The sequence below is a fragment of the Seriola aureovittata genome, chromosome 24 (assembly GCF_021018895.1).
Source record: "Seriola aureovittata isolate HTS-2021-v1 ecotype China chromosome 24, ASM2101889v1, whole genome shotgun sequence".
Lineage (NCBI taxonomy): Eukaryota > Metazoa > Chordata > Actinopteri > Carangiformes > Carangidae > Seriola > Seriola aureovittata.
Genome location: NC_079387.1, coordinates 7055583 through 7073018, shown reverse-complemented (window position 1 = coordinate 7073018; position 17436 = coordinate 7055583). Strand labels below are relative to the sequence as shown.

At 41.3% G+C, this 17436-nt stretch overlaps 1 protein-coding gene across 3 annotated transcripts in view; it reads right to left on the bottom strand.

Annotated features, from left to right (window-relative positions):
- Nucleotides 1-796: 796 nt before the first annotated feature.
- Nucleotides 797-17436, bottom strand: part of LOC130165345 (rho GTPase-activating protein 6-like) — a 69913-nt gene continuing 53273 nt past the window's right edge. For 2 of the 3 annotated variants that reach the window (XM_056370545.1, XM_056370547.1), the window contains exons 3-14: nt 14456-14527; nt 11471-11619; nt 11181-11309; nt 10870-11065; nt 10714-10769; nt 8933-9083; nt 8698-8846; nt 5936-6115; nt 4687-4778; nt 4346-4599; nt 4077-4160; nt 797-3496 (exon numbers count right to left, since the gene is read on the bottom strand). In XM_056370545.1, the coding sequence (XP_056226520.1) occupies nt 2904-3496; nt 4077-4160; nt 4346-4599; nt 4687-4778; nt 5936-6115; nt 8698-8846; nt 8933-9083; nt 10714-10769; nt 10870-11065; nt 11181-11309; nt 11471-11619; nt 14456-14527 (2105 nt within the window). In that variant the 3' untranslated portion in view covers nt 797-2903. The remainder of the gene's footprint in view (nt 3497-4076; nt 4161-4345; nt 4600-4686; nt 4779-5935; nt 6116-8697; nt 8847-8932; nt 9084-10713; nt 10770-10869; nt 11066-11180; nt 11310-11470; nt 11620-14455; nt 14528-17436) is intronic. The other variant, XM_056370546.1, reaches the window with a different exon arrangement.

Genomic DNA, 17436 nt, shown 5'->3' with positions numbered 1-17436 from the left:
GTGCTTTGTGTCCATGAGTGCAGCTCAGATAGTCAGCCCTGAACAGTTCTTTGAAATATACAAGTTTGTGTTTCTCCTCAGTGTGAAATGGAAAATGGAGTTTGACTGCAAAAAAGCTTTAAATTTTTCAAAATGAAGAATACCTCTTCAGTGCATAATGAAAAATACAGTGAAAAGTAATGTTCAATTTATCTTTTATGAAAGCAAAACCTGATTAGTTAACGTTCCCTGTGTGGATGAGAGAGAAAGTGAGAGAGCTGTGTGAATCCTTGAGTGGACCACTAAAGGGGAAAAATTACACTGCAGTAACCACACACCACACAAACAATAATGGTAAGCCACCCACCAGCAAAAAATGTCTCAGCTCTCCCAAAAGCTAGTTTGCAGGAGCTTTGCACTGCAGGCAGACACACCCAGGACTTGTGGTAATTTGGGGCTCTTTGGAGATCTTAAAAAAGTACCTAACATGTGACCTTTCGACTTAAAAAGCAATGGTGTTCTGTGGCCTTACATAAATATAACAGTGAGGCTACACATCTACATACTGTGTTTTCACTGTAAAGTCTGGAACAACCAGGACTCTTTCTGGCCAAACTGAGCAATCTGGGTAGAAGGGCGTTGGTAAGAGAGATGGTCACTGCAGAGCTCCAGAGATTGTGTGTGGAGACGGGAGAAATGGCTAAAAACAACTATAAATTATTTGTTTTTTAAACATAAATTAAATTAATAATCACTTTAATTTGACATTTTATGGCACACTGCCATCATCATAAAGCACTGACTCCAACAGCAGGTGTAAACTTTATCATATTTAATTCCACAGTAGCATATTGATGATGACACGCAGTACAAAAGCAATTACCAGATATTCCATTACAACTTGGACCCAGTGAACCCCACCAAAATATCAACAAAAAAACACCATAGCACTAAGTTTCTCTTAGTTGACGTCAGTAAGACAAACACGGTCTTGGTTTGGGGAAACAGAGCTAGGACCATTAGGATTATTTGCTCCTTTTTTTTTTTTTTTTTCTTGTTCATATGAATAAAAATTGTTATATTGTATTTATATATTACAACACTCAATGAAAAAAACAACGTAATACAAAAAAATTCACAATATGAACCTTGAGTAATGCATGGAGTCCTATGGCACGTTTATTTCCTCACACAGATTTTTACATTTTCACAGAAGGTGCTTATAATCAGAAGCTTTGATTCTACATTGAGCGCAGTTGGATGCCATGGAGACACTGAACTGTGGGAAGCAGCAGCATGCCAATGCACATGATCTGACAATAGATGGCGCCATAACTCTTACCAGAGTCTGTCCACTTCTTGCACTTGTGAGTCTTTTCCATTTTCTCCTCAACGTAATTTACAAGTGCCAAGCAAATGACAGACATGTCGAATCAAATACAGTGTGTTTCCAGATTTAATGCTGAAGTAGCTTCAAATGAGCAAATATTACACCATAACTTGAGAAAATTTGAAATATTTGCCAGCAAATACCCACCTGACTGTGACATTTGAGAGGATTTTGACAGGTTGGTTGTTGGCATATTCAGAAATATATTTCCATGTGGATTTGCAACACTGCATTTGAAGTGATGAGGACACTTTTTGTTTTTTCAAGCACCTCAGTTTGACCACTGCTGGAGCATTCAATTTTTTATGAATTTTAATGACAACTAGAAAAATCCATCAAGCCTTTTAGACAGGTAATGAATCTAAACCAAGCTGGAATATTCAGTCTAGCATGAGAGGTATAAGAAAATGAATGTCATGTCATTCACATAAATTAATTACTGTTGAGTTAGTCATTTTATAAATAGATGGAAATATGATCCTCACACCAACCTGATGATGAAATCTTTGTGTGTCTTAAAATGAGCCCCCTTACTCCTATACTGCGGCAATGACATTCCTGACAATGTCACAAGCTATTGAGTGTCCTTCGAAATGAACAACTGGATGAAATGAACACAATTGTAAGATAAATATCCTGAAGTTAAAACATAAAAAAAAAAAAAAAAAAACAGACTTTGGCACATTGATCCTGCAGTGCAGCAGGTGGCAGGAGCACATAGAAGCAAACTTACAGTCGAGTGCTTTATAAGTAGGTCTAAGCATCTTCCATAAGTGAAGCATTTTACATTCAATATTAACAACAGAAAACAGCAGTCTGACAAACACCAACATTTAGACTGCCTGTTAAAGGGCTGACTTACTTTTAGGTAGATTGGCAAATTATATACTTTACATGTCAATTTACATATATATTGTATAAGTATGTTTGTCAACAGGTTGTATATATACAGTCAAACATCATCTGACAACGAAAAATTATTCAACATTTGATCTTTTTAGACAGATGTGGCTGAACTACATCAAGAGTACGCACACAAAAAGTCTACATTTAGCAGCAATTACTAATGCGTACATCTTAGTGTCTTATGGTTGAAATTTTAAAGAAAGTAAAAATAATCAAATAAAAATATAATAAACTAAAGAAATGGTGCTTTCCTATTGTTCTCAAATGAGATATGAAGATTTAACTCTCAGAATAGAAAATGTGTTTTTTGAGGTATTTCTGGTGGGCATGTTTTACTATGCTCACAACTCATTAGTCATTATGGACAAAACATATGGGCTTGCAACAGAAGCAACTCTTAAACATCCATACAAAACAAAAAATACTAGTGGCTCTTGGATGTAAAAGTCCGTATAAGGCAGCAGCTGCACACGTAAACAACAACACCACGGCGCTAAGATGCAGGAGAAGCACAGAAGGTTAGCGAAAGGATCAGAGGTGATTGTCAATAGGAGGAGTTGACTGTGCCATTGGTTGGCCAGCAGATCAGAATCTCTACAGAGATTAAGCTGGAGTTCACGGACTGAGATCAGACCAGTGTTTCAGGCAGTGTGTCGGCATTGTCCGAGGACAGCAGTTGCCAGATCTGCCACCGGTCCCTCTGCCAGTCCTGCCACTCCGGGCTCTGCGGCACCATTTGGGCCTCTGTTGTTGAGGCTGAGTTACTCTGCGTTGCACTGGACCTCCCATGCTGCAGAGGGGGCAGCTGAGCCGCTGCGAGCTGAGGCGAACTTTGAGAACTAGCCAGTCGATGGTGGGCGTTATAAGGGGGTGGAAAGCGGCTGTCATTAAGCGTAGCAGGGCCACCATCAGCAATGTTCACCCCGCCTTGAGGTCTGGAGCTCGGATTAATTCCGTGTCCACTTGCTCGCTGGAGGCCTTGCGTGCTGTTGAGGTGCGATGTCACCGAGGGGTTGATGTTTAGCTGCAGCCGTGGTCGTCCCGTCCCTACATGAGGGCTGGTGCACACTCTGCTGACCGGGGGGTGGGATCTGCACTCAGTGATGCCTGGTGCTGTCTGAGTCCGTTGTAGCGTTGCCTGATGCCTACCATCGGCATGGAGTCCATCGAGACCTTCCTGTGAGCTGCGGGAGCTTCCTTCTGACATGTTGCCATGGGAACCTAGAAGCAGAACATCAACTTCATCAGTGGCATTAATTAGTGATTAGAGTTTAATGAATAACAAGGGGCACACACCACTAGTAGGTGCTTGGCATAAGAATATACAAGGAAATGCTGAAACACAAGTTTCATTAACAACACTTTTAGCAGGTCTTATTGTATCGTAAATATAAAGACAAATAAAAACATAACTCTTCATTTTTTAAAAATTTTTCTACACAAGGTAAACTTAACTACAATTTTCTGCAGAATTGGTTACTTTTGCAGACATCAAATCATTTTAAAAATGAATAAAAACCAACAGGACAGGAGGTTTTTCTGTCCTCCCAATGAGTTAATGAGTTGAATGCATTCACCTGGCACCACAGGTGTAAATTAGAAACAAAATTAAGTGACTACATATAAATAAAAACCAGCAGGACCCTGGTCTCTGATGACCAGAAATCACAGACAAAACTGTGAAGGTTAAGGTGCTTCATTTTTCTTCCTGTCTGATGGTTAACAACCAGCGCCAGGTGTCAGGCACATACTGCTCTGCCTCATTAACTGCTAGGACCTGAAATGAGGGAAAACAGTTTACCTGTGTATGGTTGGTCCTTGAGTGCTGGTTTTAGAGTGCTGTGCCACGTTCCCCATATGTTAGCATGCTCCTCTGATATAGTGTCTGAAGGAAGACTCAGACTCAGTCTCACAGTAAAGAAAAGAACATGGAGTCCATATTTCTTTTACATACAACCCAGAAAAAATACAGACACCGAAAACCAAAAAACAGATCCGAGAAAATGTACGTTCTTAGTATGAATTCACATCCTCAGAGTAGAATCTATAAAATGAATCGCTGAGTGTCACCTTTGGTACCCCAAGTGTCAGCTGATCCAGGCTCTCTGCTCCAGCCAGCCACCTGCCCCACCAGAGTGTACTGCTCTGGGACACGGAAGAGCTGCTCGCTGCCTGGGCTCCCTGGTTCTCCTCTCCGCTCACTCAGGACCGGGGAGTTGTTGTCATAAGGAGAGACCTCGCCACTGGACACCTTGTTGGAATCACTGGAGGAGCGGCGCTCGCTCAGGGTGAAGGGCTCCTCTGACGGCAACAAGTCAGGACTCCTGTGGGCGAAAACAAATGTAGATGAAAAAGAGAGAAAAGGAAAAGAGAGACGCAAGACCACATGAAATGTGATCGTGTAGACTCACTGTGATGCCTTTCTCCTCAGAAGGTAGTCCACCACATCTGGATCTGTCTCCAACAGACTCATCAACACCTCATTTTGCAGATCAGGAGGAACCTACAACAACAACAACAACAGCTTGATGGATCTCATTCAGTGTTTCATTCTCATTTATCCTGATTTTATTTAAAGATCTCACTTTTTTACCTACTCATTCCTTTTAAAAACTAGAAATGAGGACTTTCCTGCTTGTGCACGGACCAATGTGTCAATGCAAACAGTGAGAGAACTGAATGTCTCTTATCCGTCTTGTCTTGTCTGTCTGATCTTGAGGTAATTATCTGAAATTTATGCTTATCAAACATGTGGATTATAATGAAGAACACTGTCCAAGCTGTCCACGAATTATTCTGATCCTCAAATGCTTTGAAAGTACAAGTTGCCAGGTCCCTAATAAATTCAGACATAAGCAGGTTATGAAACAACTTTCATATGTCATTCACAGAACCTGAGCTGCCTACAAATCTGTTTTTACTCACCGAGACTGAGCAACTCAGTCCCAATTCACTATACGCGATTAATAGCTCTTCATTAGCTTACTGCAGGAATGTAAGCCTCAGGGGAACGGTGGTGGCAGATTACAAAACATTACGGTTTAAGATGTCGGACCTGAAATGACCTGAAGTGCCTGTCTGCACTGTTTTTGAGAACCCCGGGAACAGAAAGGAACAAAAGCAACTGATGAGGCGGTAATCCGTGCAAAATGGTGACGGCTTCTGACACCACACGGAGGATTTCATGCCTGAATTTTCAGCTTTTATTTTGGAAAGAAAAAGTTCAAGTATCTGGATGAAAGATTTTTGGTGTTACTGTCAGTTAACTGGCAAGATTTTTACTTTCTTGTTATAGTACCAAGAATTCAGGCATGATTTTGACCAAAAACACTCCTCATTTAATCTGTTATGTTTCACTCTCTTTGTTTTTTTTCTCCTCTTCCTTCTTACTTTCCTATGTTTGTTTCTGTCTTCTTCTTTCTCTCTGTTCACTAAACCAGGCAGAGCTCTGTTTTTATTAACTAAGACACAACCATTGTGTGTTAAGCCAGGAGGGATTGTCTTACTTTAAGTCGACACAGGAATGTAAGAGAGAAAGTGAGCAAGTGAATGTGAGACTGTGTATATGTGTGTTTCCTTGAGGGGCAAAAGAATCAAAGGAGGAAGTGAGGTGAGGTGAGGTGAGATGAAAGTTAGAAACACACAAGCTCAGGGACTGACCATGAAGAGGGTTTGGTAGCTGGCGATCATTCTCTGCAGCACGGCGATGACGGCTGTGCTTTCCTCGGCTCTGGCCGAGCTCTGGACGCTGAACTCTTTGTCTGAGTTCTTCTGCTTGTGGAGCAGGTTAGGGCCAAAGATGGTGGCCAGATTCAAAGATGTCATCTTGTTCCCTGTGAGCTACAGTAAAGGAAACAAGCAGTTTGGATTCAGACACACAAAAGTACAGCCATGTTAATGCTAGATCATCAGGTGCCTCATCTGTAATCCAACTGAATCCTCCACCAATGAGGATTAATTCATTTTCAACATAAAAGCATGTTTATGCAAAGAAGCTTGTACTTGCTGTTTTTAAATTAACTTGAACAGCATGTGACCATTACATCATCATGATGCATGCTGTTTATCACAATATTTCATAAGTGAGTAGACTACACAGACTACAGGCAGAAGGCTGAAATGAGAATATTGGGAGGAGAGTAAAACTGACCAGATGATGGTGCTAGAAGTGAGCAGTCCCAGTGAGGGGCCCACTCCCTCACAAAAATTGGGTGACTACCTATTGTTTGAGGTCAGTTTACAAGCAGTTTTGTGACTCTGGGGCATCTTTTTTCACCTTTGCCTGCATTGTTGGGAATATCAGGACCTGTTCTCCTCCCTTATCAGGAGAAATTTATTAAAACATTTAAAGTGCTGCTGAAATGACATCACTGCGTTTTGCTGTGTAATTACACAGTCTTTGGAAACACTTCCTCTCATCCCTCCTGACTTCTCTTCTCTCCCCTTTCTCCTCCAGTTCCCACGTACATCTCCGTCCTCATCCAATCTTTCATGTTGATTTTCCCGTCTGTGCTGTCCTCTGTCTGTATCTCGTCAGACCCCCCTCTGTGTTTTTGTCACCGAGCAATAGATGGATAACAGGTGGCATCATGGGGTTTGTTAATACTGAAAGTGTTGGAGTGTGCAACAGCAACCTCTGTTTCCACTAGGGTTGGGTGATGATGTGCATCCTGTGACAAAATTAGCAGCTTGGACAGCTCTTTTGGTGATAAATTTATTTTTCTGCGTCTTTCCAACCTTCCTCCCTTCCCACTCCCAGTCCCAAAGGAGAGACAGGAGCCACAAGCAGCCAAAAGTATTGATGTGTTGTTCCAGGCTGAGTGTGAAACGCTCCTACTTCCTGTCACGATCTCAGATACAGATACTGGAGCCATGAAGTCGTGAAGGGAAAAAACACACACATCAGTGTGTGAGCCCCCTTTTATGTGTATACACACAGAGATAGCAGAACACACTTCCATCTGCGCACACACATGCTGAAACACACTCTATGCTCCTCTTTCACACGTACAGTACGCACAGAGCCTTATACCCACGCACATGCAGAGACACTAAAACATGCGCACATGTCCACAGTTGGGGAATTAATGAAGGCTAAAGGGCTTGTGGGAGTGGGAGAGAAGAGATCATTTAAACCACGAACAGTCTTGATAACGGATCATGATGTCACTTCCTGTATCCCCACATCACCTCCCCTCATTGCTGCTATCACAGGATCAAAATCCAGTTTTCTAGTTTAGCCTGTGCTGGTTTCGCCATTCATTGAGACATTTTAATTTCTTCAGCGGACTGAAGAAAGCTTTTTTGCTTTCCCTCAGATTTACAGTGCATGTCTAAAAGTATGTAGACAGAGGAGCACAGTATGTCGACACCTGAATTTTATGGCCTTCTGTGATTTGTTGAAGACCATCACTGTGCTGTTATAACAGCCTCCCACTTCTGGGAAGGCTTGGATTAAATTTTGAAACCTGGCTGCAGGTATTCACTCCCATTCAGCCAGAAGAACATCAGTTAGATTGTGTACTCATTTTGTGCGATACGGCCTGGCTCGCAGTCAGCGTTCCAGTTCAGAAAAGGTGTTGGATGCAGTTGAGGTCAGGACTCCGCAAGTTCTTCTAAACTCAGAGAAGCATTTTTTATGAACCTCGCTTTGTGCATGAGAACATTGTCCTGTTGAAAAAGGAAAGGTCGTTCCTCCTTTCAAACCATGAAAAACCGCCCCCAACCAAAAGTATGTGGATTTTTGGCCATATAGTGTATCTTGCAAACTCCTGGCCCTCATCATGGGGACCACAGTCTTGGGGAATCCTTAGTAACATCAAATGTATTACATTCAAGTTTTGACCAACAGTTTCACTGTGATTATATCCTTCCAAAATTTGTTTTAGATTACAATCAACAGTTCTGAGTTAAATACCTTCATCCAAGCTTCTCCTGTTGCTTAAGGAAGGTACAGAAATATTTACTTTGACAAGAGTTCCCCAAGTTAAGGTGGAACTTTAGACTAGTTCTTTCCTTGTACATTTTACAGCCACTAAGAGCCGAAAAGCTGAGGTGTCACCCCAGTTTACCAGAGGGCAGATGTGGAATAAATACAGCCATTCACATCATGATGGGTGTGATAATCAAGGAAAGGCTATGGAGCAATCTTACATCAACCCTCGTTCTGTTTCAGGCCTGAAAGGCAAAGATAAATATGTGTACATACCGACCACACGAGCTGATTCTTATCACTTCTTTGGTAATTTCCTCCCAATGAGGTGGAAACAGAAGGTTACCCATAAGCACATGTTGCACACGACTAAAAGCAACTACAGTTGGATGTTTCAGACTCATGTTTGTATTTTTTGCTACTTAATTTGTGGATTTGCTGAAGGACTTTTTAGTAGTTTAATTTCTTGTTTATAAAAACTGGTGCTCACCTCTTGTCCGTCTTTGTCCTGTCGGTCGTGCGCGTGATCGGCCACAGTGGACAGAAACTCCAGAAGGCGATGGAGCGTGTCACTGTTGCATGCTGGGAGCAGGTAGACCAGGAGCTGAGCAACATTCTGCTGCTCATCTGGGTCCAACACTGCAACACAGATTAGGATGGATTGGGTGAGAAAGAAAAAAATGCAGAAAAGAGAAAAGGAGGAAGAAAGGTATGGTGAAGCTTACATGTGGTGTTGATGAAGGCCGTGTAGAGCTCCTTGGTTAGGAGAGGGTCGGGCATATCCCTGAGGAACTCCTTCAGCAGAGCAGCCACATCATGAACACTGTGCTCCTCATCCAGCTGGACGTCAATGCCACGATCAAACTCCTCACGCAGCTGAAGGAGGGACAGAAAGAAAAGAGAGGGCAAATGAGAAAGAAAGGAAGAAGGGGGGTTCAGAAACATCCTCTGCTCATAACAATAGACATTATATTCTAGGTAGTGCACACACCCACACACGCTCGTTTCCTGTTGGTCCTCCAAGTGACCTGGTAGTCTCTCAGTTCAAACTAGTTTTACCAGACAGGATCCTAATCTCATCCGACCTTTGGATGACTTCCAGAAAAATAGAGAGTCTATTGTCGGCCATGATGATGGTTACACATGGGACATCTGGGTGCAGCGAATACCACAGTAACTTAAGCTAATAAATTGTTATAAGTCACAATGAGCTGACAATGGTGTCAAATGCATAAATGTTGACATTGGATTGTATCAACACAGACCAGCAGAGAATGCATTTCATTTGTCACACATAATATACAGATGTGTGAATACAAACTGTTTCATTTAATGAGTTTATAATAAAGAAGAGGTGTTATAAACACACACAGAGGTATAGTGGTCCATCTAACTACAGTAAAAACATTACTATTGCTATATTTATAGGAACCAAATCTTAGACTGTAAATGGTTAAAAAACAAAACTTAACTTTTAACAAGAAATCACTTTGCTCCCTATTTATTTTAAAACACATTTTCTTTAAGACACAAGACCAAAACGCATTTCAGTGACAAACTACAACAAGTGCATGTAAGAAAAACCTCTTCAGAGAAATAAAAACAAACAAAACACTATAACATTGCATTTATAACCATAATAACCTATCGTGAATGCTGCTGCTGCTGCTGATCGAGTGGCAGTTGAGTTGAACTTCAAATGTAAAAAGTAAAGAAATGTAAAATGAGCTTTTTTCTACCTCTTCTATAATACAGGAAACCGTGGACATATACATGAAGGTCAAACAAGTGTGCTTGTGCCGGCTGGTGAATGAATTATGTCTCTAATACTCTGTATCTGCTCCATGTGGAAGTCAGTGCAGCAGAAAAGATGATGTTGAAGTGGATGCTGCCCACACTGATTGACACTCAAAGCTTAACCCTGACCTATGTATTCGTCTACTGTTTTTTCCACTGGAGTCATAGTTAACAGGTAATGAAAGCTGTGGGAGTTTGTAGAATAATGTATTGTGATATTGTGTGTATAGAATATATTTGTTTGAATAACAAATGATCTGCTCTGTTGGTTTAGTGTGTGTGTATATTTCACAAGTATATTCAAGAAGTGTGTCCTTGTCCATGTGAGTTAGGCTGTTGAAATAAGTTTGTTGTTTACATGAAAGAAACGCAACAGATGAAGCTTCAGTAGCATGACCGGCACATTTTGGTGCAATGTGTTATTATGACACAATTTTTTTCTCAGAGAGGAGGTTTTGTTTGTTGTTGGAAAATGTGTGAAGAGTGTTTCACTTTCACTGGCCTATGAATTGGTGTTGTGCGGCTTGTCTGTGAGCACAAATGATACTTAGCAACATGATGCTCCCAAAGAGGATACAAGTATCCAAATGATGTGAGGCGTGCGCTTTGGCCCTGCAGTCACTAGAACTCAACCCAATGGGAAATTTTTGACAGTGCTCTTTATATTATCATCAAAACAGCAAATGGAGGAATAACCAAGAAGACTCACCTGTCGGACTCTCTTCTTGGAGCTGCCCACTCTAAAGATCCCCACAGTCTGCAAACCTGAGTGGAGAAGGAGGAAAAAAAGTATCTAGCACCTGTGTTATGACAGATAAAAGGCTGGATGTACATATATGATGGCTACAGGAGTAAAGTCACTCACCATATTTCTCGATGTGCTGACAGCAGCTGTCAACCACCCTGGGCACCTGACGGTAGATGGGATTGAGGCTCAGCCTTTTGTCCCGGTGCTTCTCCTTTTTACTGGGAGTTTCGGTGGGCAGAGAGAGCTGCAGCGCCTCGAGCAGGCGCGACTGGTTGTCGTCCAGGTCGGTGATGGAGTCCACTGACATGCCTCCCTGAAGGACAATTTGTGCGTTTGATTCAGACAAACTGAACTCAGGTAATAAAACATAAAAACCTAGTCCTTGCCTTGTAGTTCAGACTACAATCAGTTTTATTATCTCATCTCACCCTCCTGCGTGCGCGTGGTGCAGCTTCTGGGGTGTTGGGTGACGTCGACTCGTTGGCTGTCTCTGATGTAGAACTCAGTGAAGAGTTACTGCTGGATAACTCCTTATTGGACGGCCGCTTGGTGGCAAACTGCAGGACACATGACCCAAGAGTTGCATTTGTTTTTTCATACAAAACAAATGGGATAATTTGATGAAGAAATGATATTTGTCCCTAAAAAATCCTGTGACAAACAGAATTGTCTCAAGAGAGGAACAAGGGAAAAGATGAATACAGTTGAATCCACAGACCTGTAAAATGGATGAGACGAGGTCAGAGGAGTCCTTGTGCTCCTCACGCTGTGGAGGGTCCTGACGATAGCTGTCCTGACGCTGCCTGTGCGTTCTGTCATTAGCGATGACCTGGGAGAGGGGTATACTGAAGGCCTGGGGTATGCATTCTGTAAGAGAAGAAGATTAAAAAGATGAGGAAATAGAGATGGGAGGAGAAGAAAACCAAGGCAGAAAGATGGAGCATGAAGAGATGAAGAGGAAATGAGAAAGATGATTAAAACATTATTCCAGGTGAAAACTGAACCAACAAAAGCACACAGGTGGCTGCAAGAAGAAGAGAAGTAAAACAAAAAGAAAGCTCTATTAGAAGCTTCCAAAAATAGCTGTGAACTTGAAACAAGAACATCACACACTTCTCCAATTAAACTTTTTATTACTTCTATTGGAGCTTGCTTTTTACATGCGATAAAAGTGTTACCACACGTTTACTATGTCAGTTAAAACTCTTATAGCACTCCTGCAGTACTACAGCTGTTTTCCAAAATAAGACATCACAAGAAAACTGGAAAAAAATTCTAGCTACAACAAACCAGTAATTCTAATGCCTTTGACCAAAATAACACAACTTTGATTACGCTCACCCACAAGCAATGTCGTGTTCTCTGTGTAGGTAATTTTTAGAAGCTGCTCAGCACTGACACATATGTTAATTACAGCTAGCATAGCATGTTATCAAGCTTATGCCTTTGTTCCATTTTCCCTAATTTTAAAGTATGACGAGAGGCAGAGTGGAGTTTGTTTTGGCAAAAGGTTGCAAGAGATGTGGAGTTTGTACAATGATTAAGTGAAGCAAAAACATAGCAATTAACTAGGGACTTGTTTCTGTTGCCAATTTGTGTTGAACTGCTGAAATGCAAGCACTTGAAGATATGCACAGGGCTCACTAGAGAGAGAAATGATGTCATGCAGGGCCATCACAGGCTATATATTCCATTATACAGAATCCCAAAGCCTGAGCCAACAGCTGGGAAAGAAACAGTCCAGCTGTTCAGTGCATGTGTGTATATCTGTGTGTGTGAGTGTAGAAAAGAGGCAAGGAAAACAGAGAGAGGGAGAAAGCAAAATGCATTCCACAACCACAAGTGGAGGACTGTGGTTCATGAACAACATGACCACTAACACTGTGACACAACAAATTTACTCTGCAGCCTCACAGAGTTAACAGAGCTTATGTAACTTGCACAGACACACATGTGCACACAAACACAATCTGGATCGCATAATGTACAGTCTTTGCTGACGTAATGCGCAACAGTGTGTCTACAGCCAGACCACATTTATCAAGCCATGTCAGATTTTCATGAATCTACATTTTCCAGGCCTACAGCATCTTAGGAACAACAATGTAGGTTTTCAGTACACTTCTTTTCTGGCTATTCCTTATTCATGTCCATGTAGTGTGTTTATATTAGCTGGATATGTTTTCAGAAAGTATCTCAGAGCCTCAGGAAAGTCATAAATAACATGAAACGTTTGCTTTCACGTGCACAGATGGGTGCAGTTTACCTCTCAAGACAACACACTGAAAATGCCAAAAAAAAAAGTATTTGAAAGACTAATTGGTGAATCTTTGCTTTGACTGAACTTGATTGAATCTATCTGAGGTATAAACTCACCCTTAAAGCAGACTGCATCAGCTATTAAACCTTGTTTGCAGATATAGTTTGACTGAGGTGTGGTTACAGCACATGCAGCACACATTACTGTGGCTGCATCAAAGGAGGCAGTATTTTCCTTCTCCCTCTGTTGTGCAGAGAAACGGCTGAGCCCGCTTTAGAGGGAAATGCAGGGCTGGTATTCAGGGACCCCAGGAGAGAATTAAACTTGGAATCCATTTGGAAGTTTAGACAACAGGTACATCTGAGCCCTCTGGGATCTGGAGAGGTAGAGCCAGGCGTGTAGTGGAGGGAAAACCCACCTAGACTCAGTTTATATTCACAGTTTAACCCTGACATAAACTTACATAACATATATGACTCTTTTTATGTGTCCTCAAATTGATTTTTCATCCCTTCAACTGGAGGTCATAGACAACCGGCCAGTGCTTTTCCACAGCTGTCACCAGCAATACTTGGTTATGATTGGCCAAAGTATGCATAATATTTTCAGACCACACAGTTGTGACATAGCATCACCACTCAATATAAAACTCAGAGCTTGACAGCTGTTTCCTCCACTTGTTGGAGCAATAAAATAAAGACTCACATAGCTCTGGTTGGAATGGTATAAATTAACAATAAAGCAAAATTCATGTTCTATGATATTTTTCCTACTTGGCACAGTCAGCTCATGTAGTTTTGGGTTGGTGTTTTTTATGGATTTATTTTATGGGTATTTATTTATGCAGCTGATTAAGACGGGTGCACAGTGATTTCTATGTTTTTATGGATGAATGAGTTGAACCTTGAACCTCAGCTTATTTTAGATTAGCTCAATTATGAAAGTCTACAGGATTCAAGTGGCGGCTCTCCAAAGAAAAATCCTGAAAAATCATTACATGTAACAGTTGGAATGTGTAACAGTAGTTAACAGTAGAACTTGTTATCCAGTGGTTCAGTTTGTCATTTTCATAACGTTGGGAGGCTTCTGATTAAGTTTGTGCATATTATGTTTGTATTAAACATTGCAGGCTATGCATAATTTGTTTAAGCATGGTAGGCTATTAGAAAGGAGGGATGTGTGTGTATTTGTGGTAAATGAAACCAGGGTTTAGCTCCCAAACTCTCACAAATTTAACAAGAGAGGCCTATTTATTTTATCTCCATCTGCACTTCTTTGATGAAGATCCTTTTCACTTTCTGCCAAATATGCTGCTTCTCAGAGCCCGGTCCCCTTCAAGGACAAATTACAGTTGTGACAAAGAGAGAGTAAAAGAGATATTGAGAGAGAAAACCCTGTGAACCGCCAACATGTCAGAGTTCATGTTGAAAGATCTTGGCGTACCTTTGTCTTTACTCTTCTCTTTTGCAAGAGAGTCCAACTTCCTCCTCAGCGACTTTTTCCTCTTCTGTCCATCTAAAAGAAAACAAGAGAATAAATCATCTGAAACAAACAGTCTCCATAACAGCTGTATCTTATCTCGCTTATTATATCTAATAAGCTTATGTCAGGAATGCAGACATAAATTAGCCACGGGGGGGGGGGGGGGCTGTCTATGAACCTAAATCCATTTAACTGAAATGTCAGACAGGGTTGCCCACGGTAGTCAGCAGAAAAAATGTCTATCAAAACATAAAATCACTGATATTTGTTATCTACTCTGACCTATATGTGTTAAGGACTTTTTTACTGTGAACACTGGGAAATGATGTACTCTGCAATGCCATACATGGGCATCCATAGACTTTCTTGGCAAGGTTTCCCTTGAAAGAATAAGAAAAGGACAGAACAGCTGCCAGAAAGTGTAATTCCCTCTCAGTATACAGAGCTTATAGTGGAGGAAATTATTGTTGTAAACCTCCACTGTGAGACTGATCTTGCTCTGGAAGGTCATTGGTGTACTTTGCATACTATAAATAGAAATATCTGATGTGCTACATTTGCCAAAAATGCAAGAACAAACTGCCATTGCAAACAATCATATGAGCTGCTCTGAAAAATAACTTTAGATGTGCGTACGTGAGAGCTTTACATCCAGGTTTTGGACTGGAGATTTCTGCAAGGAGCAAAGCTGCTTTGTCAGCTGTCAACATGATGAATGACTCCTGAATTTGCTGATTAATGATCAGGAAACTCTGGAAACCGTGGCACACGCAACTTTAAAGCCTTGGAAACCGCGTCTCAGGCCAGGATGTCAGTTCATGGAAACCTCAGCACCTTTTAACGCTATCATTCGGTCACTCTGCTGTTTGCTTTTGGGGATCCAAAACCAACTCTTTTACACATCAGATCAGTTTGGACTCGCCCAGAGAGTTTTTACCTTGATCTGCTGATTTAGCAACCTCAGTTTGAACCCCAGATATTCCCTTCGTCTGTATCGAATGAGTGATTTGTGGAGCTCAGGAAATTTTATCCAGCTCCAACAACACGTTTGATGGTAGCGTCAGCCTCTTACGTGAGGGAGCAGGTTCAGTTTCCCCATGTGTCCAACCATCTCTGACAAATCTGAACTAGTTGCTGTTCTTTGATAATCAGTTGATTGAGAAACTTACATGTGCTTTTAAGCCTCTGAGCTGCAAAAAAACAGACAAAAAAATGCAGCATTAAGTGAGAAGGACAAGAAGTGAAATCTTAGGTGGACAAGAGAGAAATAGGTGAGGAAACAGTGAGGAGGGGGGTGAGATAGAAGGAGAGAGAAAGCAGATGTGATGGAGAGCAAGGGCAGTGAGAGAGAGAGAGAGAGAGAGAGAGAGAGAGAGAGAGAGAGGAGGGAGAAGCAGAGATAGGAAATGGTTTAGATTTTTGACAGATGGCTCCCAAAGCCGTACGGAAATCCCCGAACCTCCAAACCTCCGCAGTTCAACTTCCAACCAGTTGTGAAACTATCTGATGAACCTTTGCTGCTTTCCTGTGTCATCACACCCTCATCCCATCCCATCCCTCGTGGTCTGTCCTTCTTCAATCTACTTCTCATTCTTGAAGAAACATTAGGAACATGAAACCTGGCACTCAGATAAATATGAGGAACAGTGAAGCTAAAAAGCCCACAATAGCAGTGCTGAAACAGCACATACACACACACTCATACACACAAGTTGAAATATTTCCCTTGTTAGCACATGGCGGCCGTCAGGGGCTCTGGAATTCATAAGCAACACAGACAAGTACGTATTAAATCATGGTGGGGAGAGGTTTAACCTTCAGCTGGAATGCATGGCCCTGGATAATCCACTGGCTGCACTACACTGCTGCTATGGCAGCCACTCCACTGCTATACAGTACAGTGAGAAAATGCTGCACTCACTGTGCATGCGTGCATCTGTGTGACCATGGACAGATGCAGAAAGTTAAGAGTACAGTTCTGATGTTTACTCTTTTTTTTTTGGCTAATTTTTGAGATGTAGAAACACAGCAGCAGCTTCACAAGGACGTTTGTTGGTGTTGAATTTGACAGGCTGTAAACAAGACAACAGTAAGTGGGTCAGGAACTCCAAAGCGTCATGAGAGACATCTGAATCTCAGGATAATTTATCTTATTTTATAACAATAAGTCTCTGGCCTCTAGAAATAATTCAAATAAATAAACCTGAGTGGGAATAATTGCTTCTTTGCTAACTGGGTACAACTAGATCATCTATATCACAAACCCAAAAGGAGATTCTCTGACTTGAGCACTTTATTTGGCTTTGGGCACACACCAAGAAGTCGGTCTGTGCACTGTGATGTGTCTTTACAATAGAAAGTTACAGTCATTGTTTTCTCTTCTACAGTTTAGCTAATGTGGATTTAGTTAAAACATGTCATTCATGTTTGTTGTTGTCGTCATAACGATATTACTGTTTCCAGATATGAGCTATGATCCTGTTGAGTATGATGTTAATTTTACTGACAGGAATGATGAATTTCTGTCTTCAGAAATCCCACATTTATATGTTGTACATTCTAGTATTATATTCAGTGTACTGTGTGCCTTACTGAACTTATTATGGCCTGCCCACGTCTTTGCTTTAAACTGAGTAGGATTGTGTATGTGTGTGTGTGTCTATATATATATATTATATCACTAAACCGTGATGCACATAGACATTTTTAGTATGGGCGAGTCCAGTGGGAAACAAACCACCAACTCGAGCAGTTTCAGAGCGCACTGCCCATTTTTGCTATATCTGGCTTAATTTGTCTAATTTTTTCCAAACCGTTATTCTCTTTATGGTTTGGTTTACAAGACCAAAACACAGTTATTTACAAATACAGCCTGCTTTTGCAACATTTAGGACTTTTTAAAAGTGTGAGTGTATATGGTGACTAGTGGGGTGACTGCACTC